This window comes from Melospiza georgiana, chromosome 4 (genome assembly GCF_028018845.1).
Source record: "Melospiza georgiana isolate bMelGeo1 chromosome 4, bMelGeo1.pri, whole genome shotgun sequence".
NCBI classification, from domain to species: Eukaryota; Metazoa; Chordata; class Aves; order Passeriformes; family Passerellidae; genus Melospiza; species Melospiza georgiana.
Window position 1 is genome coordinate 31,436,650 of NC_080433.1, and position 23,403 is coordinate 31,460,052.

Below are 23,403 nucleotides of genomic sequence, written 5' to 3' on the forward strand. Positions count from 1 at the left end.
CCGGCACCGCCCGCCGAGCCCCCCGCCTGCCTCCCGCCCACCCCCGCGCCGCCATGGACGGGGGCGCCTTCGGAGCGGGGAAAGCCGGCGGCGCCTTCGACCCGCAGGCCTTCATCCGGCAGCCGCAGACCATCCTGCGGTTCGTCTCCTGGGTAAGGCCCCGCCGCCCCCGCGGGCAGCACCGACACCGGCACCGGCACCGGCACCGGGGCGGGGGGCGGCCCGCCGGGCTGCGGGGGGCGCGGGGCTCCCTCATGGGCGGGCGGCCGCCACCGACCCTGACCTTCCTGCACACCTGCACACACACTCACACACTTAAAATCATTGCGCTGTATGTTGTATAGCGTTATATGTTATTATATGTTATCATCATATGCGGTTATGTATTACATATTTATTATAATATGCTTTATATATGCATGTGTATGCGCATGTATCCACATATATATATATAATATGCATGTGTCCATCAATATGTCTCCACACAGCCTAGGTCTGTGCACAGAGGTATGTACATATATGCTTCCATAGCGTTTATGGCTATGCCTCTGTTATAGATATGTTTGTAGGGTCTGTCTCTGGGTTTATATATTTATCTCTGTATGTATAAATGTCCAGGCATATCCACACGTATGCATGCACATAGATGTACAGCTGTATGCACATATATATATGTGTGAGTACAGGCCCATATGAGGTGGGAGCAGGCTGGTTTGGGGTTTCTCCCGTGGGGAGGGACAGGGTGAGTCAGGTTGGACCATGACCCTGTCTCGGTCTCTGGTGCTTTCCAGGGTGGGCTGTCTTCTCTCACTCTGGCATGCCTGTGTGTTTATGGTGGATGCAGGGAGACGGCAGGATGTGGGGTGACAGGGGGAGCCCGGGATGGGGGATGCTGCAGTCCTGGAATTGCCTCTCTGTGGGTCAGAGGGTGCTGGGCTCAGGCCGTGCTGGGGAGTTGAAGGGGCTGTGGGGGCTGGAGGTTGCTCTGCCTTTTACCCCTATCCTCTCAGCCCCCCAACCTGCTTCCCTGTAGCGTTTTCCTCTTGGTGATTGGCGGGGAAGGGGGCAGGGGGAACAGGAGCCTAGCGGGGGTGTCACGGGAAGGTTTCTCCCTCTTCCCGTGACGCCGTTCCATGGCTGCCCATGGGGCTGGCGCGTTTGTTCAAGAAGGTCATTGGGATTAAGGGAGCAGAGCTGCAGCAGCGAGCTGGCGGGGGAGAGATTGAGGTCTGAGCCGGGAGAGGAGAAGGGAGGGCAGGCAGAGCGCCGGGGAGACACATGCGCACGGGAGCTGCGAGGCAAAGCGGCAGGCTGGCTTTGGAAAATAAAATAAAATAAAAGCAGTGCCAGGTGCAATCAAAGAGGAAAAGGGAGGGTGGCCTGGCTTGCTGATGGTGGTGGAGAGGCAGCCCTTGCCTTCCCAACCGGGTGGGTGTGTGATATCTCCTCCGGACGACTAGGGGGGTGGCTGGAGAGTGCCAGGACAGCTGAGGACTTGATTAATGCGGGCATTCTGTCTGTCTGTCCATCTGCCTGAGCTTGTTTACAGTACAGCACACCACACGGGCAGGGGGAGCTGCTGCTGGGTGCCAGGCGAGGGGGCACGCGTGCCCCCCGCCCCTGGGAGGCTGGCGTGGAGCCAGCCTGTGTGCCCAGGGATGATGGACACGATGTGACCTACAAAGGCTCTCCGGTTGCTAATCTCTGTGGCAGAATTTTATGTTTTCTCTATCTGCCTCTCAGTCTGGTGGGTTTTTTTCATCCAAGCACTGCAGGATTTTGGCTTCCCAGAGGCACCAGGTGAGGGAGAGAGAACAAGAAATACATTTGTTTTTTAATTAGGCACCTAATCTGCTTCAGAGTACGTCAGACACTGTTGGCTTGATTGCTGAGCTCATTTCTGTGCCCTGCAAGGTCTCCCCTGGCAAGAGGCACTTTCTACAGAGTAGCATCTCCTTGGGACCCCACACTATTTCTCCCTGCCCATCTGACCTTGACAGAGGACAGGATGGGATTTACCCCAGACACTTCACTTGGCCCTGGAAATTGAAGTTCTTTTGCAGAAGCTGGAGATGCTCCAGGTCACCAGTTCAGCAAGGGAGGATGGCATGGCCATCATGGTGCAAGGCTATGCCTTCCTTCACCTGCTTTTCCACTGGCTTGGTCTTGTGTGTTGTCCTGAGCATCTCTCCTTTAACAAAGCAGGGAAACCAAAAGCTCACCCCAAATATCTAGTTGTAGTTTTGGTCTTTTCTTTAAACTTGAGACCAAGAGAGGTCCCTGTGGGCAGCGAAACCCTCTCTCAGGCTGTCGCAAGCATCAGACCCTTTATGGCCCCTTCCATAAATTGCATGAGCTTTTCTGAAAAAAGACTAGTTTGTGGTTTTCTTCCCTTCTCACTTCCTCTGAGAGGGGGTTCCATGGTTCCAGTGGTCAGAGGTTTTCCATTGTAAATCTGTTTGGTATCTGTTTACTTTTGTGATCTTTTGCCCTTCAGTTTAAATGGTGCTTTTCCGTCCCTGGTGTTTTCCCCTGGATATTTATAAACTGATTGCATCCGTATTTAGACTTTGCAGTGCCAGGCTCTATGAACCAAACTCTTCTGGTGGCCAAGGGCTCTCCCTCCTCATGGTCTCCCTGCGAATCCTTCCTTTCACATGCTTTTGCACACACTGAAAGTATTTTGCCTGCCATCTCCCGAGATCTCATTTGCCTTTATCCTGCTCATGGCATGAATGGTGCATTGTCCCTCCAGGGCAAGCTGGAGGCTCCTTTTGGCCTGTTTCACGTGATGAGCTTTCACTGAGCAGAAATTCTCATGATTGCTTCCTTAGGCAGTGACCTTGTGCTTGGGTCAGGCTGCCTTTTAGCAGACTTCATGATGGCACAGAGGTGCACATGACTTTTTACTAAGAGGCACCAAAACTGGCTCCTGCCCACGGAGTTTGCAGCCCAATTGAGGCAGCAGCAAATCTCCAGGGAGAACTGCAGGATCAGGAACAGATGGGATGACCAAAGATTATTTCTGTTGCTCCTTGCTGAAAAGGAGATAGGATAAATTTGACAAGCAGAATGCTAAACTGTGGAAAGAGTTTAGCAATTCTGGAACATCTGTCCACCACGACAGTGTTGTGAGGCAGCTCAGGTTTCATGGGTGCTTTGGAGGTCAGCAGGCACAGCAGAGTGAGTGTCTCCCTCCAGAAAGGTTGCCTGGTGTGTGTGCAGGTGATAGTGGTGGCTCTGTGGGGTGCCTGTGTCAGGTTTGGGTGTTTAGGTGACCCAGAAGCTGCAGCCATTGGTGCTACAGCTGGAGCTAGTGGCGTTGGGTGACCCACACCCAGCTGGGGCTGCGCAGCTCCAGGATTCTTCTTGAAATAAAGCAGGCAAGTGTGAGCACATCCCTACATATTCCCACTGTGTCCTGACCCACAGGGCAGTGCAGCAGTGCTCTCCACAGCCGGTGCAGGGGAGCTGGCTGGCTCCTCTGCAGCCCACAGGCGTTGGATATAGCGCTGGCGCCATAAATAAGTAAAATGCTAATTGAAACAGGTTGTTCCAGGTGCTCCTGTCTGCTTGGAAACCTGCTTGCTGGAGAAACTGAAGTGCTGCTTGATGTAAAAGCCTAACAAGGCAAAAGTAACTCAGTTTTTGGAAGCAGGCCCAGCTTGTTTTGACGTGGGCTTGAGTAAGAGTATTTCTAACCAGAGCTGCACAGACAAAGCAGCCCGTTAAAACTTGTCACATAGGTTGAGGTGCCAAGTCCCCCTCTGACACCAAGGACACTGCCTCTCTGAAGGGAAGTTCAGTGAGGAGAGGCACTCAGTCTCCTTTTCCATCACTTGCTGCTGGTGCCACCATGTCCTCTGGCTGATAGGAGCATCCTATCAGGAAAATTTGAACTGGTACTGGAAGGGCTGTCCCCTGTGTCTCCAGGCACAGCACATCCCAAGCAGCTCCAGCTGAGCAGACAAGGCAGGTGAAGGACAGGAACCACATTCCTGGCTTCCCCATGAGAGGCTGGCACCTGAAAGCTGGAGGATGGGAGCTAGTCACAGCATGGCAGAGAGCCCCATCTCCTGCCTTGCCAGCAGGTCCCTGGCTTGCCACACTCGTGCTTGGCTTACAACACCACTAGGCTCTTCCCAAGGACATAGTACAGGCTTGTAATGGCAGTTAAGCTGAGCCTTAGAGCCTGGAGGCCTTGTTAGTCTAAAACCAGCTGCAGCTGGGCTCCTACCTTCCTTCTGTCCCCAGCTAATTTAGCTGAGATCTTGCCTGTTCCTGACCCCTGGCTCATGCTTTCTGCCTCTGCTCCTCCACTCCATGTTGCTGCAGCCCCCATGCTCCCTGGCTGTGTGCTTGTGAGGTAAATTGGTGCAGATGAAAGGAACATGGAGGTTCAAAGCATGTGCTCTCGGTCAAGCCCTAGGGACAGTTCTTCATGGGATGCCCTTGCCTAGGTCAACTTCAAAAGGCTTTTTGGGGTTTTGCTGTCATTAAGATTGGGTGAAAGGCTGTGTCACAAGATGAACAACAGATATGCACAGTTGCTCAGTGATTCAGGTTGGATACAGCAGGTTGTGTTGTTTCCAGCACAGCATTTCCAGGAAGGATCTTGGAGCAGAAACAAATCTCTCATTAATGATATTTCCAGATAAAAATCTGAGAAGTACCAATAGGGACCAAAGGCAGTCAGAAACACGAGCAAAAAATAACCATATGTAGTCTGCTGTTTGAAAACATGAGAGGCATACAGGGGAGAAGCACAGGAGCTGCGTGGTGATGGGACATGGCTAATGCAAATATTTGTGTGAAACAAGGCAGCAGAGAGGGCCTGTGTGGCTGCAAGAGGAGCAGGCACTGCAGGTGGCACGGCGTGCAGTTCTCTGCCTATGCTGGCATAGCCAAGCCATGGGGGGGGAGATGTGGTGCTAGAAAGAAAACTGAGCTTTTCATCTGGGAAAAAGATGCAACTTCTAGGCAGCCACTTCACTGACCAGTGGCACAGCAATGTAGGAACCATCTAGAAAGTACAGAAGAACCTGGATACCAGCATGGACGTGTGATTGTGGAGGCTGTCACCAGCAGTGGTGGGACAGGAGATGCTGTTTAACCATGGGAACTGTATGAGACCTGAGCACAGGTCTGGTGGGAGGCAGAAGGGTTAATGGCCAGGCAGTCAGCTGCCAAACCATGTGTAAAAAAAAAGCTGGCTGGCCAGGAAAGTGTGTCCCAGATCCCATGGCAGGAATTAGGGATGCGGAGCCTTTCTCCCTTCAGTCACCTGCTCCAGCTCAGCCCTGGCTGGGAGCTGGTGCCACATGGCTGATGGCCAGAGAGGGTGAGCTGGGAGGGAAGTACTGGCACAGCCATGCTTTTCCCCTGTCCCATGTTCAGGGAAATGGGGTCCAGGGAGACTGGCCTCCTCCAGCAGCTGCACAAGGCTCAGACTGTCGAGACTGTGGGCAGGAGTTGTTTGCTGCCTGCGTGGTGCTGGCTGGGGGGAATAAATAGAGGCCGCCTGTTTCCAAGCTGCCAGTCCCATGCATCTCAAAAGCTGCATGTGTTTTCTTCAAAGTGAACTAAATACAAGTAGATTTAATGACAATAATAATAATTATTATATTCCATGTCTGTGCAGGGCACTCCAAAGCTTTCCAGAGACTCCATTTGCAGGTGGCTGAATGACAATGAAAGCCAGATCTTCTCTGCCAGTTTATCATTTGCACCCTCTCCTGCTCTTGCTTTCTTTTTAAACAGATTCATTCCTGGTCATTACCAGATCAAACTCAGAAGAGGTTATGGCTTCGTTCTGCCGGAGGGAGACTTGATTTAAAGTCCCATGAGGAATATTATGTCATTAAACTATTTCCTCTCTGTAACAGAATAAAAAAGGGGGTATGTGAGAGGGAGAGGCAGCACGCAGTGCGACAGAGGCTGTGACTGGAGGGCATTGCAGCGAGCCCGAGCAGCCAGCTCGGCAGAAACCCTCTTCAGCCTCATCCCAGCCACAGCCATCATGGGGATCTTGGGGATGAGGGCAGGAAGGCAGCATGACAAAGTGCTGGGATGAGGTACAGGAAAATCCTAGTGCACTGCCAGAGGCTGGCCGTGCTTTGCATCCATCACATGATGCTCAGGAGCGTCTGATGCGTGGCTGGGGATGGGCAGCATGGTGGAAAGCGCCTCACATGATGCTCAGGAGGTTTTGCCTGGCTTTCTGCAGGGTTGAGCCTGCAGTGGGGAGGGACTGGAGAGCCTCTCTTCTCATCTCTCACCTTTGCCTTTGGCGAAACCAGATCACCTAGTTTACCAAGGGGAAAAAAAAAAGGTGTTTTATGACAAGAGGCAGAATTTTGCCTGGTTTGCACTTTTCTCACTGTAATGAACCCTTACATGCTTGTAAAGGCCAGCATGAGCCCCTTGAGAAACAAGGAGAGGAAAACTCTCAGCTTCTCTCTCTGCTCCCTGCAGTGCTAAGCATTAAGTTCATTTTGCTGCGTCTCTTGGCACATTGCTCTGCCTGTGTCAGCTTTGCAATGCACCTGGCTCTGGCTGCACTCGGTGTCCTCAAAACTCTTGGATGGAAACAGGAATCGAGGAAAATGATGGCAACAACCTATGTGGATGTGGTGTGTAAGGAGCAGTGAAGTGGAGCAAAGCCCAGTCCCAGCAGCAGGGCTGAGTTGGTCACATCTTTTCCACGTGCTCTTTTCTGTCCCTTTTTTGAGCATAGCCAAATATATTATTGCTTATTAAATGAGTACCTCCAGACAGGCCACACACCTGCCCAATTGATGTTGTTCTTGGAGGCTGAAAGAAACCCTCTCAACCTAAAAATCTAGTTAGTTCAAGTCTGTTGACTGACTTAAGTAGCCTTGCAGAAGAAATGAAGCAGCTTAAGTGCACAAGGCTGGGGATGGTTGGCTGGTTTTCATTACCAAGCATAGGAAAGTGGCCAGTGATCTCCCTCTGCAGAGTGGAAGGATGGGCTGCATTTGGGAGCTTGGGGAGACCTCCTGTTGGCCTGCAGACAAGCCACTTGTCTGCATCTCACTGCTCAGTCAGGAGAAGACTTCTGCCATCTTCTCTTTACCTCCTCTTTGCAGTTGGATGTGGTTTTTGGGCCACTTATCAATGGCTGTAGGCAAGGCTTTGTGCAGCAAGTGTCAAATGGGGGGAGAAGACACAAGCAGCAGTAACACAGAGCAGTAAGAGGCTTGTGCCAGTGCTGGTGGTCACTGGTGTTTCCTTACAAGTGCTGCAGATGTGCCAGGAACAGAAATGTAAACACTTCATCCTTGAAACTTGGTGCTTTGTTTACCATCTAAGCAGTCATTCATTCTGCATCTGCTGCTTGGATCATCTTGAAGGGCATGGATTGTGAAATCAAGGAAATAAAATATATTTGCTCTTTCTAAGATGACTTGCCACATCAGTGAGCTTCCACCCAGCTGCTCCCTTACCAACAAGGAATAGCTGCCATGGATGAAGTGTGCAACTGCTTCTCCTAAAGGCTGCAAGATCTATGCTTGTAACTATGATTTTTTTAGAAAATTGTTTGTCACAACAGTTTCCAGGTATGGACATCATGGCAATGAAAGAGGTGATGTTGCCTGTCAGCAGCAGCAGCAGCAGTTGGTTCTTTTGCTGTCCAGCTCTGCCTGGAATCTCTGGTTTGAGCCTGCCCATTCCTGCCCAGTGAGTGTAACCCAGCCCAGCTCAAGGCTTCTGTGCACAGTGGGTCCTCACAGTGTTTTGTCACCAGGGTAGTGACAGGCTGACAAAGGGAGCACGCCCTCTCTTTGCCCTCTCTGCAGTGCCAGGGAGGGGAGCATGGATCAGAGCTGATGCCAATGGTGAGGAAAAACACAGAGAGAAGGAGACATCTTGTAAGCTAGTGTGCTTTGGTCCATAGAAAGCTTTCTTAAGGACAAAGAGTACTTTGGGATGGCTGTTTCAGGACAGAGAGGATAAGCATCCACAGTGTCTTATTGTGCTCACAAGTGAGAACATGCTTAGTGGAATCTCCCTAGGAAACTCCTAAGATCATCTGAAACCAGATGCTTGCCAGTAAATCATACCTGGGGCACCTCCAGGCTGTGAAACAGGTTTCTCTTCATAGGAGAGAAGTCTGGCATCTTGGCTGACCGCAGGTGGAGAAAGGAAGTTAGAAATGCCACCTCTGCTTGAAAATTAGGGAGAGGCACAGCTCTAGTCTTGTGACTCTGAGCTGTGCCTTTATGATGTGCCAGCATAAAAAGATATGAAAGAGCAAATGCAAAAAGAAATTATTCTGTCCAGCCCAGCAGCAAACCCAAAGCAGAGAGGAGATGTGTATCAGGATGTGTCTCTGGGGAGAGACCATTGCAAAAGTTCATTCATCCCAAATGAGTAAGCGGAGACTCGCAATAAATCTCATTGCAAGGGTTTGTCTGACTCAGGGAATCAACATTTTACTAGTTTTGAGTCCTAAACCAAAATTGAACACCAGACTATGCTACTTTAGAGGATGTTCCTCACCTTCCAAAGAGAAGATAGGCTTTCTGTCAAATGCTGCAGAGATCAGGGCACCCACTTTGTAAGCTCAATATATGGAGGTTGGTACTTCAGGTGTCAGCATCAGTGCTGCTCACAGCCTCACATAGGGATGTCACTTCAGGAGTCTGTCAGCTCTCCCTTGGGTCAGAGGAGCAGGGTGTTATATTCAATGACCCTAAGCAGACCTGCCAGCCCAGCCTGTTGTGAAGGTGTGTGAGACATCCCACTGAAAGAGCCTGGCTGTAATTTTCTGCAATTCTGCTGCTTTCCAAACCATCCAGGCTGAAATTTTGAGGACTAAATCTTTGCTTCTAACAGAAGAGGTTCTTATTTAATTTTCACAGGCAATTTCAGTGAAATATGATCAATCTTGATTTGCAAGAAGAAGGAGGAGGAGGACAAATTGGTTATTTTACTTCTAAACTTAAAAAGCTCTTATGATTTTCAGAGAACCCATATAGCTCCTACGCTTAGGAACACCAGCTTCCAGCTTTTTTTAGTTTGCTCTAGTGTGATATACTCAATTTCAACAACCCAAGTGTGACCCAATTATGAGACGAGGTGAAAAAATAATATTGGTGTCAGCGGATATTTGTAGGAGTTTTGCAGGTGAAATGTGGTTGATGTTGAGTGTCTGCCCAAGGGCTATTGGGGGACTCTGGGTAAGTCTTTTCCTCTGGATCTTGATGCCCCAGGCCAAGCAGCAGAGGTCTGTGCTTTGGATCTTGGGTATCCAACCTCACTGATAATAGGTGGTGTATATTGGGTTGGCATTAATCAAACATTTTCCCTGCACTCACAAAGCTGCTTTTCTGGGTTGTCTTCTGGTGCTTGGTTGGGTTAAGTGGAACTGGAGTCCTGACGAGGCAAACACTCAGACCTAGCTCCACTTCCTGCAGGAGACTTGGCCACATCTTCTTGTGTGCTGCTTCTCCCTGGGGATGGGAGGGTGGTTTCAAAGGTGCCAAGTCTTGTTGTGCAGACATCTCCCAGGCTGGCGGAGTACCCTGGTGATGCCCTAGTGCACTTCATATGTAATTTCATCCCATGCTTGAGGCCCCATTCCCATTTCTCTGTGGCTCTTCTTGCAGGCAGCATCCAGTCAACTGTTCGTAGTGAGGGTCTCCAGATGTCCCAAAGGAAAAATCTGTACATGCTGCCTTAATATTCCCCTCTTTCTTCTGTGGGGAAGCTGTTTATTTGAGATGCAAGGTGCAGGACTGGGGCTGCTGTAAATAGCTCTGTGCTTTGGTGAACCTGCTGTGTCAAAGAGGGACAGCCTTGCGGCAGGCGACGAAGGCTAAGCCCATGAGCAAAGATTAGACCAGCAACTGCGGATTAGGGCATTTCTACCTGGACTCATCCTTAATTCTGCCTGATTTAAAATAACATGCAGTGGCAGTGGTGGTGACAGGTAGGGAGGACTCAAAGTGGCCCTTACAAGTGGACCTGGAGTAGGGATGTTTGACCCCTGAAATCTATGGGGAAGGTTGGAGGGTGTTGGCATATGGGTGAGTGGACAGGATAGGTGGTGTCATGGAGTGGGCTGATGGAAAACTGGTGGAGAGAGGTGTGTAGTGTGGGGAAATGGGGAGAATGGAAGCCGAGCAGAATGGAGCTGCAGAGCAGGCAAGGCTGTGGATTGTGCGAGGGTGGATGGGGTAAAGAGTGTAGTAGCTTGATAGATAAATTCAGTGAACAGATGCATGGTAGAAACAATTAATCTCTTGAAGAGAAAGGAGTGAGTGGGAGAGTAAGTGCACACTAAGAGGATTTCCACTACTAGAAGCCATTGTATGCAGGCACCCACACCAAAACCATATCCCAATTTACATTCCATGTCACCTCCCTGTGTGTCTGTGGGAAGCCACCCTTATTCCAGACTGCAACTGCTTTGCATCGCTTTAGGTCAGATGGATAAAAAGGTTCAATCTAAAAATGTCCTGTTATAAGTTAATCCTCAGAAATAAAATGAGACCATGTTCCCAGTAAATTCCCTGTGGCTACAACCCAGGCAAGGCAGCCGGGCAGGAGCTCAGCAGAGCAGAAAGGTGCTGGTGAAGGGTGTCTGTCCCCTGCAGAGCTCTGCTCCTTTCTGCTGGTGCAGAGAGATGGGGCTTGCCCTGATGTGTCTCCGGCCTCCCTCCCCCCTAGGTGTTCTCCATCGTGGTGTTCGGCTCCATTGTCAATGAAGGGTACGTGAACCGCGTGGATGAGGTGGAAGAGCACTGCATCTTCAACCGCAATCCCAATGCCTGCAACTATGGCATTACCGTGGGTGTCCTCGCCTTCCTCAGCTGCCTTCTTTACCTGGCCCTGGATGCCTACTTCCCGCAGATCAGCAGCGTCAAGGACCGCAAGAAGGCAGTGCTCTCGGACATCGGCGTCTCGGGTGAGCTTCCCGGCCCTTTGGCCCTGCTGGCTTGTTCCAGCTGTCAGCAAACTGCTCAGTGTCAGGCTCTCCGTGGAGTATGGCAGAGGGACCAGGAATGGAGTGAGAGCAGGAGCAGGTGAAGCACCTGGATTTGCTAAGGACTTTGGGCTTGCAAGTTCTTTCCCAGTTAGCCCCTTGCCTGGCAGTCCTATGTACAGCTGACAAGAGAAGGGGAGGGATTGTGCCCTGTTTTTCTTTTGCTTTGGACTGCCCATTTCCCTCACTGCCAGGTGTCTGCCTGTGCTTGGCAGAGGGTGAGTACCTCCTACCTTCCTGCCTTCACCCTTTCCTGGGGGCACAGCATGTTAGTGATCTTTCAGCACCTTTCCTTGATGTGAGTCCCTGAGCTGTTCTGTCCTGAGCACAAGCTGGTCTCTGTGTAACTGCAGACCAGCTGCTTCCCACTCTTTTGCAGTTCCCGTGGAAGAAATTGCTCTTTGCTTGTCCTTGCAGGACAGGATCGTGAAGCAGTGGCTGTTTCATAGAGCCCAGGTGATTGCTCTAGTACTGGAAGCCCTTCAGGCTCCCTCCCAAGGCCAAATGCAAGTCCTATGATCAATCCAAACACAAGCAAATGCACTCTCCTGAGGTGCTCTCTGCAGACACCTCTTGGTCACCTTGACAGTTTGCTGTCAGGGAGCCTGCCAGCTCTCTTGGGCTCAGTCTGGCTGAGCAGTCAGTTTTGCCCAGTCTGCAACACAGTGGTGGGTCTCAGAGGGTTGAAATTTCCAGAGAAATGTAATATGTGTATGTTATGCTCACGCATATCTTCTTGTTGTCTTTGTCCTTCCCTTTGGCACGCCGGTGGTGGTCCATCCCAGCCTTTTGGGCATTCCTCTGGTTCGTTGGCTTCTGCTTTCTGACCAACCAGTGGCAAGCTTCGAAACCAGAGGACAACCCACTGAATGAGGGAGGGGATGCAGCCCGAGCCGCCATCACGTTCTCGTTCTTCTCCATCTTTACCTGGGTGAGTAGAGTAGCCATGACATGGGATCAAATGTCGTCTGTGCTGTTTTATCTTATGAGGAATGAAAGGAGACTGGCTAAGAGTGGGGCCCCTGGGATCTTAGTTCACATGGCTTCTGAGAAGGAAGTGCAGGAGAGGAGGTGGTTGAGAAATAAATTTGGGACTCAAAAACTTGCATGGAAAAATGTTTTAGAGCACTAATAAGCACAGTGAGCAAGAGAGTTTCATATCCCTTTAAGGAGCGTTCTCAACAGACCTTTAATATGACCTTGGACAAGCCAGCTCCCCAACCACCATTGTCATAGAATCATACAGTAATTTGGGTTGGAAGGGACTTTTAAAAGGCCATCTAGTCCAACCCCCCCTGCAAAGAGCAGGGACATGTTCAACGAGCTCAGGTGGCTCAGAGCCCAGTTCAGTCTGACTTTGAATGTTTGCAGGGCATCCACCACCTCTCTGGACAACCTGTTTCTGTTTTCTCTGTGTGTCAGAGGGCTTCAGCATTTTCACCTTACAGACACTAAACAGAGAAGGGACCTGCAGGCCAGGGGTTGCATCCATCTCCCTCCCACCTTTGCTCCCATCATGCAAGATGTCATCATAGTTCTTCTGGATTCTGCACCCACCACTGGAGTGCCACCTCACTGGGTCACCTTTTAGGAAGGTGATAGTGCTGTCTGTCTTAAGTGTCCTTTCCTCAGCAGTTCTTTATTGCCAGTTTCCTGGAAAAACTGTTGGGTGAAATATAAATATCTCTGATGACTTCCTCCTGCCTCTGAGTGCACCAAGCACAAGTGAGTTTTTTCTGAAGTGACAGGATAGTGCCAAGCAGGAAAACATTTTACCCTTGTCTCCATGCATAAGCCCTTGTGGCTTTATCTTCTCCTCTTCCTACAGGCTCTGATGTTGGGCAGGGGCCAGGTAGGAAAGGTGCCATAAAACCAAGGAGCTGTCAAAGAGGAAGGAGGGCTGCTAAGGGTTGTGCTGTCAGCACCCTCGCCACGGTGACACTGGGCAGGATTGAGGGACAGCAGTGTGTGTTCCCTTCATGAGCTGTGTCCTGCACTCGAGAGCTGCCAAAAGCTCCTTGCAAGCTCCAGCAGAAAGTGAGACAAGCAGCAGGGTTTTTGCAAGGGGTCCCTCAGGACACTTTTGGAGGTGCCATCACCTGCAGTGATCCTCTCCCATGCACAGGCTTGCAAGTGGCCAAAATTGCATCCTCTTCCCCTGATTCCTCAGGGGGCTTTTTATTTCAGTCAAACACTCTGGTTTGCTCTACCTTACTGATTCTCCTTCCCACAACCCTCTCTGTCCTCACAGGGCTGCCTCGCATTTCTGGCTTTCCGGAGACTTGGAGACATTAATTTTCAGGAGGAATACAATACCCTGTTCCCTAACTCCCCATCCTTGCTGCCTTAGTACCCTTTGCTGATGGGAGAATTTGGGGGATGGGGTGGAGGGATGCAGCTGGAGGAGGTCACTGAGCAGAGCTGGTTCCAATGCCCTGACTATGAGTGTGTGCTCACTGCAGGGCATGGGATGGGAAGATATGGGCCATTGAATTGGAGTGGGGTTGTCCATTAAATGGTGGATCTCCCTCTGGGGAGTTGGAACTGGCAATTTCTTCTCCTCTTCTGCTCCCTTCTCTCCCTCACCCATACCCTAACTAATGCTGTCTAACACCACTGTGCCTTTTTTTGATGACTGCTCAGACCTAATACTTCAGCCAGGAGATGCCCTCTGCCCCTACTATTTTATCTCTTCCATTTCTTCCCAGACCTCATTCCCCAAAAACCTTTCCCCCATCACTTGCTAGACTCCTCACCTCTCTCAGGGATGCTCTGGGACAATGAGCCATGCCTGCTGAACCCCATGCCCAGGCCCCTGCAGTCCTCCAAAAGGTGCTTGAGGCAGGAGACAGCAGTTTGCTTGCTAACTGTCCCCTGGTCTGGGAAGCAGCTGCCTTACTTCCTGCTGCTCCTTCCCAAGGTCTGTGCTACACCTTGCAGATGTTGACTGGTGAAGGTGTTTCAGGGGGTGACCTCTACCTCAGTACATTGTGTCAAACCCTGCTCTCCTCACTGGCCTTTACAAGTCAAATGGCCTCGTGGACGCAGCCCAGCAGCCAAGCCCTCTGGTGTTGCCAAGGCAGATTGCCTTCCCACAGCCAGGAGGGGCTGACTGGGATAACCAGTGCCAACTGAGCCTCTGCCACCTGTGCAACGTTGGTGAAACCCCACTGGCAGACAGGAGGTGCCCTGAACATCCCAGAGAAAGCAGGGAGCCTTGGCAGGCTGCACACAGGCAGCTGGTCTCGCAGCCATCCCTGCTCTCTCTCCTTGTGGGCTCGTGCTTTCTGTGGGAGAGCATGGACTTCCACGCTCGTGGGGCGTTTCACCGGCGACCTGCCAGGCGGGCCTCGCACACTAATCCATAACCACTACTAACCCACTTTTGTTTGTTTCTCTTTTTCGGTACGTTCCTCCTCTTTTTCCTCTTCCCTCTCTGCTTCCCATGTCTTCCCTGCACCTCCTCCCTTAAAGGTGGGCCAGGCGTTCCTGGCGTATCAGCGTTTCCAGCTGGGTGCCGATTCGGCCCTCTTCTCCCAGGACTACATGGACCCAAGCCAGGACTCCGGCATGCCTTATGCTCCCTACACCAACGAGGAGGATGCTCCAGATGCGGTGGGGACGTACCAGCAGCCCCCTCCAGCAGATGCTTTCGACACCGAGACACAGGGGTACCAAACGCAGAACTACTGAGCCACCGACGCCCCTTTCCCTTCCCCTTTCCCTTCTGCCCCCGTTCCCACTGCCGGCAGAAAGCCGAGGCACAAACAAGACACGTGCGTAGTGGTACAAGAGGTGGCTCTCAGCTATGCTCCAGCCTTCTGGGTCATCTGTTTTTATTTATTGTTTTTAAAAAAGGCAAAAAAAAAAAAAAAAGGAAAAAAAGGTTTCCCCATCACCTATTCCTTCTCCTCTCCCACCAAGCTACCTGCCAGAACCAAATTCTTCCAAAATCTGTGTTTTGATAGGAAAGTCCCTCCTTTCCTCCTCTCCCTCTGCCTTGTTACAGAGGGCAGAGTCTGTCTTGTGAACAGGAGAGGAGCTATGGCACTGGCAGGGCAGGGGAAAGGGTGTTGGAGGCAGAACAGAAGAAATGAGAGGGACCTGGCACCTTCCTAGAAGAGATGGTATTGCTAAAGGCTGGAGTAGATGTGGGAGCATCCACATCGGTTTGGAGCACCTGGTGGCTCAGGGAGGAGAATGGTGTTGGCGTCAGCATTCAAGAGTGTGAGGAGGGGCCTGGAGGACAGAAGGAACAGCATTCTCCATGTAAAGACAAGGGAGCTTTTCCCTGCCACATGCTAGTGAGGGAGGGGTCCTTTATTTTTAGAGGGTTTGGGAGAAGTGGTATTGGAGAGTAGGAGACTACAAGAAGAAAAAATGGGAAGGGAAAAAGGAAGATTTGCAGGTACAATCAGAAATCACAGGCACGTCTGTAGGGTCTAGCAAGAGACTGAGCAGAGCAGAGGGGTGGTGCCCTGAGATTCAGTCCTTCTTCAGCCCCCTTGGATTGAGGTGGAGGTGATTCCCCTCGGCTATACGTCCTGCTAGTCACTGCTCTTCCCAGACCAGTGTTTGATGAGGCAGGAGGGGAGCCATGGCCAGCCTCTGGGCACAGACACAGTGCCTGTGGGAGGAAGGATGGAGGAGCTGGGCTTTCTAGAAGAGAGCTTTCAATCCCAGCTGGGCTGGTTTGAGGGGGAGAGGGGAGCTTTGTCATTTCACCCAGACCAGGAGAAAAAGAAAGACAGTTTTGCTCCTCACGTCCTGCTGAACCTTCCTCTGTTCCTTTAGAATACTGCAAAGCCTCTTGCTGACACCATCTTTGTAGCGCACAGGAATGGAGGAGGACCCCACTTAGGAAGAAATACTGCTGCTGGGATAGCCAGCATGTCTGGCTCTTGCACAGGAGGGCAGCCAAGTGGGAAGGGTCCTGCCCTGTATGGCTGTGCTTTGCCTCCCACTCAGATAGGAAAGAGATCTTGGTGTGCAGAAAAATGGTTGGGGCCAGATTGAGCTGTCTGAAAACTGGTCTTTCTGTACTTGCCACAGACCATACCTTAGTGCTCTTCTGCAGCATCTCAGATCCTGGCCGACTCTAAAGCCTCGCCTAGGTGGCAGCAGTGACTGTTAGATAGAGCTCTTACGGGTGTCATTCCACACTCTTCATGACTGTGCTCCAAGTAAAGACACAACTGTGGAAGCCCACTCTTTGTTCCAAGTTAGAAGTTAGGTCTGTGCATGAAGACAGATTCCAGGTTTCCTCTAAATGGAAATAATTCAGCAATAGCTACCTAGACAATTCTCCTGGGCACAGACATCTCTCAGAGCACAAGAAGCAGACTTTATCTTGCAGAAGTGAGAAGCTCCATCCCCCAGGCAGCCACCCTGCTTGATGCAACACTGGTCCCAGTAGCAGAGATCAGGAGCAGATCCAAAATCTGTCAGTGCCTGCACTGCACATCCAGCCTATTCCTCATAGCCCCCTTAGGAGTGGGGAGAATGGGACACAGGCCTGGGCTGTGGTTGTGTGAATATCTTATCTGGAGGACACCAAGGTTCCCAGTCCTTCCCTCCTCCCAGTGCCCCACAATGATAAGGAAGGGGTAGAAACTCTAGAGCAGCAGTGGGAAGTGGAGCAGTGTTCTCCACTGTATATACAGGCACTGTTTCTCCCTATTCCTTTCAGCACATTTGTGCTGCTCGTGGCTGTCCCCATGGCTTGTTCTCCCCAGGCTTGGCCCATCTCACTGGTTGTTACCCACTGGTGAGGACAGGAGAGGGGATGAGGTGGCCCTAAGGACACAGCAGGAATGACTGGGCACAGGCACACATCCCTTGCTCTGTGCCTAGGAGTGAATGCAATACTGTAAATAAGAGGGGTGCCTTTTGGAAGGAAGCCCCTCGAGCTTCATTTTCTGTGGGTTCAGCCTAATATTTAGGCTTGGGATGGGTTTACTTTATTGAGAGAGGTTTGTTGTGACTGGATGTGGGGGGAGCACCCTCCTGTTTGTCTCCCACCAGGGAAGAATTGAATGATGAGGTGGAGGAGGAGAGAAGTTAGTTGTACTCACCTAGATTCATCTGTGTCATCCTTCATGCTTTCCTTTGGGATGTGGGGAGGGAACTGAGAGGAGGTGGAGGCTATAAGGAACCATCCCTCAGCACAAAAATATGTTGTACCTTTTGGGAGGCCCCTCCTCTGTGAGTGACTAGGCACGTAAGGAGAGGTACAGGCAGTATGTGGGGCATCTACCTGGGGCTCTGTTTTGGGGTGTGGTGCAGGAGCATCTTGCATGCCCCTTCTCCCATCAGAGTTATGTAGGTGGCTAAACACCATTTGGGGCTGACTAATGAGCAAGCTTTTCTTTACCCTCTTGGGCTTGCTTCCCTCATGTAACCAGCTGATGGCTCAGGTGGGCTTGAGGCAGGAATGAGCCTCCCCCTCAGAACCAGCACTTCAGTGGGACATGAGCCAAGTGACTTCATCTTGGGTGACTTCCCATCTCTCTGTTGTTCTCCTTGCTTTGTGTCATAAGAAAAGCATTGATGTGACACTACAGCAGTAGATACTCAAGACAAGTTCTTGCTTTTGCTTATGGGAGAAGACATAGTCTGCTTGGGTTCATGTGCTTTCAGCCTTTGCAGTGGAGGGTTGGTGATAGCAGACCTGGGAGTGGGACTCTGCTTGTTTGCACGTAGCCCTTTAAAATGCAGAATGCAATTTCCAGTGGCATTTGGCTGGTTCTGTAGCTGATGAGACATACAGACCTACCCAAAGGGCTGGTTATCTTATCTTAGGTGCTTCTGATAAGGTGCTGCCTATTTCTGGTGATCATAGGCGAGACCTGAGCAGCTGACTGGAACATGTCCCTTTTACATTCTAAGTGTGGGTGAGATCAGCCCTGCTCTAGAGATTAGGAGATCAGAGGAAAGGCTGTATAAGCAAAATGATAAGGCAGCTTTCTTCCCTCTCTGCCATTTGTCCCGATTACAGGGATTACACATCCCTTGTTGGGAGCAATGGCCCCTAAATGTCTTCTTATTTTATGAAGCCCCCAAGTAAGGGACTGTTTTGTGGAAGCAGAGGCTGTGAAGGGCAAAGAGATGATGAAGATGATGAAATGTTGCCCCAGTTCTGTCTGTGCATTCAGCCTCCTGATGTGTCCCCATCCCTGGATCACCCATGTCCCCGCCACCCTGTTCATAACCTCATCATACGCCCTTCCTCTCTGTGTTATTCCTGGCAGTTCCCACAGGGGAGGAGGTGTCTTTGTCCCTCTACCCTTGCAAGCACTTGGGAGGACCCAGGAAGGCAGCATTGCAGGGTGATTCCCACAGGAGTCTCAGCTCCCATCCCCAGAGCAGGTACAAGGTAAGGAACCCAGTGAGGCCACCTCATGCAGCAAGTTCAAACCATCCATCCACACAACTCCCTGCTGCCTGTGTGGCATTTGTAACACCACCTGGGCTGCCCTGCCCCTTCCCCTGCCACATTACTGCCTGTGTATAGTATATATATTATATATATATATTTAAAGAGATGTATAATATAAAGCTATACATATATACGTATACCCGATGACTCATGGATGGCCTGCCGCATACAGGATCCTCTGAGTGGTCTTGTCTAAGCCCGAGTGTCCCTTCAGCCCCCTCCCCCCCCCTCCTCCTCCTCCTCCTCCTCCTCCTCCTCCTGCCCCTGCCCCCGTCCCTTCCAAAATTCAACTACAGCAAACCCCGCCACCTCGGCACCTGTGTTTACAATGTCCTATATATTTGTGGTTAACAAAGTGAAGGTGGTAACTACTGGTGTCTCAATAAAGTTATGACGTTCAAAATAACCATACTATATGGAAAAAAAAACGGTCTGGATTTTCTTCTTTGGGGAGGGATGGCTTTTTTAGCTTGGTTGGCTGCAAGAGCATTGGCTCCTGTGCTCCTGCATGGCCAAGCTGGCAAGCTTAGTGACATTCAGTGGCTTGGATGGAGGAAAGAAACCTAAAGAGCTGCCCTTATTAAGGTGTTTCAGTGGAAGCTAATGGTTGTATGTTTTACTTGGCCTAAGTTTCAAATCACACACACCATCAAGTGTCTCTCACCTAATCAGTAGGAAAACTTGAGGAACCTGACATGCCATGTTAGAAGTGGACTCTCACTGTGAAAAGGATGTGGCAATAGGAGGTGTGGATTGGGGACTTACAGGAATATAGGATACAAATCCATATGGAAAGAAATACCTTCTGTTTCTTCTATTTCCACACCCAGGGAAGCAGAAGTGTTTAGTCCTTTGATGTGTCTTTATCTTTAGTCATCTATGTGTGACCATTGCTCAGGTGTCTGGTGTACTGCAGGTGTTCAAAACATAATCAAATCCTGGGAAATGAGCTCTCAGGACCACTGTCCACAGTGGGTGTCAGTGGTTGGCAGCCCGTCACTAAAAAAGATCTTGTTCCAACAGGCTTTGCAATAAAAATGAAATTCAAAATCCCATCCTGTGCTGATGCTTAGCTAAAGCTTCCCTCTCATCCCCTTTTAATGAGTCTGTCACCTAAGTACCTGAGTATCACATTTCCCAACCTTTGTAGGGTTTGAGGACAGTAAACAGAGGCACATGATGGTGAGCAGGCTCCAGCCAGTCCCCCAAACTGTCTCCCCTCTTGGGGCCACTACTGAGCACACACTGCAGCTGCACATCAGATTATGTGCAAAAGTGTTGGTGGACCAACCCATCTGTTTCATGATTAATCTTTGTTTGGACAAAGACCCTTCCTACAGTCACAGCTTTTGGGGTGGATGTTTTGTGGAGATACCAAGCCCACAGAAAGGCAAATATCTGTGTTGGCAGCAGGTGGTGTTAAGAACTGGTGAGACAAGATGTTGCCAAAAGCAAGCATTTCAGATGAGTAGGACTCCAACATTACTAGTTTGTTTGTGTTTTCTAATCATTTGAAATCTCTTTAGTTTTGCTCTCTGGTATTTCACATGCTTATGAGTCATGTTTTGAAGCTTCTCCCTGCAGCCATGACATCTAGAAACAATTCTGTTATAAAGTTGTTTTCTTTTTTTTTTTTAAGTTCACATAATCCCAGGACTCAAGGAGATGAAACTCTGGTTGGTGTATCAAGGAGATCAATAAAATTATATGAAACAACCCATTTCCCTCCCTCATAAATCCATCTGCCCTAAAACAGTACAAACTGTTTTGCAGAGTGGTTTGACTCTCTCTTGGGGGGATCAGCACGCTCTCATCATTCCCCCTTTCTCTGGCAGAAGCTCTCCACACTGGCTCTCCAACTCTCACAAAGGGTGCTGGGGAAGGAATCTGTTGTTTCCAGCTTTCCTTCCTTAACATTTGTTCTTTTTATTGCCCCATCTTATTTCTCTGCCCTTCCAGCATGGCTGGAAACAGTGGCCTGCAGAGAAACGATGAGTATCAGGGCACCTGTACCTGTGGGAAGCCTCAGGATGAAGCTGGTAAAGGCAGATGAGGTGACCTTGGGGTGGAGCTGTGTGAGGCCTCACAACGCCCCCCCCCCATCCCCTTCTGTCTGCCGTGGGAGGAGAGCGAGTGTGGCAAGCTGGCTCTGGCAGAGAGACCCTTCCTTCTTCCCATGTCACCTCCTGCAAGCTTTGCCAAAAATCATGGCTTTCCTTTCCAGCCCCAGCCTCTGTTAGCATCAAAACAGAAAAAAAGTCTCCCTAAACATATCTCACACATCATCAGTAGAGGGAAACGACATGATGTGATGGCTTCTGCCAGCAATCTGGGAAACGCTTCCCAGTTCCTGAGCACCTACAAGAGCATGTGCAGGGGCTGCCCCAGCTCCCTACTCCCCGTGGCACGTTCCTCAGTCGTGCTGTTCATCTTTCATCCAGCAGAGTAGTGACCATGTTTCTTCCTTTCCTGCAGAGAAAGCTTCCACAAAACCAGGAAGGCAGCAGTACAGCTTGGAACCAGGAATACTGCGTGTATAATCTCTAGCACTGGGGACAGAGAAAATGGGAGAGTAATCACAAAAAGAGAGAGAGAGGGAGGGAGGAATGAGAAATGTGGGAATTCAACACGAGAGGGGGAGCTGTATATCTGGTAACCACTGAATCATATAATTCATTTACTTTTGCACGGATGGTGAGGTTCAGTGACCAATATCCTGCATTCCTGAGGAGATCTTGGCTGCATGGGAATACGGCACAGCAATTTCTGAGAGGGTAAGAAGCATAAACAGAGGTTAAATTAAGTTTGATCAATACAACCAACAGAAACTCGGTGCACTATTTCATCTTCCAAGTGCTGCATAAAGCTTTCAATGAGCAGACATTAATGGAGCAGCTCACAAGCTTCTGTAGCACTTTCCTTTGGAGGACTGTGAAATGCTGGACAAACATGCATTTAATGCTGCAAATGGCCTCGTTTGCTAAATCCTACTATCCACATTTTTTCCAGGTCAAGTAGTTAATTGACTGACTCAAGGTTAGGGCAGAAGCTCAGTGACAGAACCACAGGAGTATCCAGGCAGAATCTGGCACAAGTATTTTCACCAAGAAAAAAATGCTTTGCACCAGGTCTGCATTCCAGCACGAACTGGCAGAAAAAAGATAAACCCAAATGACAAAGATTAGTGACTACGAGCTGAAGCCAGATATTTAAATTAGGAACAGGGCACATTTTGAACTGCAAGAGGTGACAAGCCATTGTACAAACAAGCAAAGTGGCAGATTTTCTATCTTGTATCTTTAGGAGAGTTGTTTTGCTCTCTCATTGACTTCACATTCTGCCTTATCACACTCACACACAGACTCTGCTCTTGTTAGTTTCAAAAGGACTCACTTATGGATAGAAGAAGACAGAAATGACTCCTAAATTCCCAGCCCTGCAATGCAATACATGCTGACAGTCTCTAGGCACACCCAAAGCCTTGCTGATCTCAGTGTCGCTCTGAGCAAGGATGGAGTCTGACTGTGCTCATCAAGGTGCATGACTGCAACCTTCAGTGGCATTAAATAACCATAAGCTGCTGCTGCAATGCTGAAAAAGTGTCATCCTGTTTTAAAGCAAAGGCACTTGCCTGCAGCTTTTTAATGACATGGACAATGCTGTGCTATGCGTTTTTCTACAGGACTGGGAATTCTTCTTTTGATACTGGCAAGAAAACAAATCTTTGTCAGTACTAAATCTGTCCATTCTACTTCTAATACAGACTTCAGACCCATTCCTATAATTATTTGTACCTATTCACAGCTTTACCCACAGGAATGCTCTGAATGACATCACTGAGACCAAGCTCACAGAAGCCTAAACCTAAGGAAACTTGTTTGTAGACCCAGGTTCTAAATCCTGCATTTTCTTCTATTTTTGCATAAAAGAAGCTTAAAAAAAAAGTAATTCTGCCCGTGCCCGTGTACCTAATCCTGGTTGAATATCTGTATATTTGTGAGCCTTGCATGAAGGAGAAGGATCTGTAATCTTTGTATATTTTGAAGAAAGAAATGTAACAAAACAATAGACAGAGGATTTACAGGAAAGGAAGCTGGAATCCTCTGGCAGAAAAACCCTGCAGCAAAAGCCATCATTCCATAGAATGAGGTTAATTAACTGGCAATTATTTCTGAAGTGCATCTGAATCGAATACATCTGCCACAAAGATGTCATTATGAGTGTATCAAGCCACTGCTGGAAGTCAAGACTATTTAACACTCCCACCCTCACCACAACTGTGCTGCTGCCCATGACTGAAACTGCACATCTCTCATGTTGGAGCCCCTGCAGCCACAATACACACAGGGAAACACACAGGGCTCTTCCTGAAGCCTTGCTGCCACAGCCTGACTGCTGGCCATCACACACATTAAAATACACCATTCATGCTCCCGGAGGGCTCTTCTGCTGATTTATAATATTGAGGAAGCAGTGAGATTGAATTTTGTGTCTTCCCACCTCCCCAGCTGAGCTGATTCAATGGAAACAGCCTATGTCTGCCAATAAAGGATCTCAAATAAGAGCAAAATCAGTGCTCTCTGATTTTGTCTGCATTGCTCAAGCAGGCACACAAGTGATTTTACTGTTGTCCCTGACTCGAGACTAGCAAGAACTGCTCCAAACAGCGGTGAGGATTGAGAACCACTTGTCATTTGTCCTAGACACCTTCTGACTGCTTCCCTGAGGACATGGTCCAACTACATCCTTGTTATGGCCTGCAAAAGAGAGAGGGACAGGGCAGGACACAGACTGCAAGCTGAGATACATGGATGCCATGCATGTGGTGCCTATGGAACAGGGTGCAGCTGAGAGCTGGTACCTGGGCTGAGTCTTCCCTCGAGGTTGCTTGGAACATGATGCACTACTAAGGAACCTACTTCAACACCAGGCTACCTCAGGGCTCTCTGGCACT

The 23,403-nt window shown here is 49.8% G+C and overlaps 1 protein-coding gene across 2 annotated transcripts; it reads left to right on the forward strand.

Annotated features, from left to right (window-relative positions):
• SYNGR1 (synaptogyrin 1) lies at positions 1 to 18,863 on the forward strand. Of its 2 annotated transcripts, none has more exons than XM_058021978.1 (4): positions 1 to 152; positions 10,696 to 10,933; positions 11,797 to 11,942; positions 13,263 to 14,479. In XM_058021978.1, exons 1-4 carry the CDS (start codon positions 54 to 56, stop codon positions 13,359 to 13,361), a joined length of 582 nt encoding a protein of 193 aa, XP_057877961.1. In that variant the 5' UTR covers positions 1 to 53; the 3' UTR covers positions 13,362 to 14,479. The 2 variants fall into 2 exon arrangements, with proteins under 2 accessions (XP_057877961.1, XP_057877960.1); XM_058021977.1 differs by lacking the exon at positions 13,263 to 14,479 and adding an exon at positions 14,486 to 18,863 and having other exon boundaries at positions 4 to 152.
• The last annotated feature ends 4,540 nt before the right edge of the window (positions 18,864 to 23,403 follow it).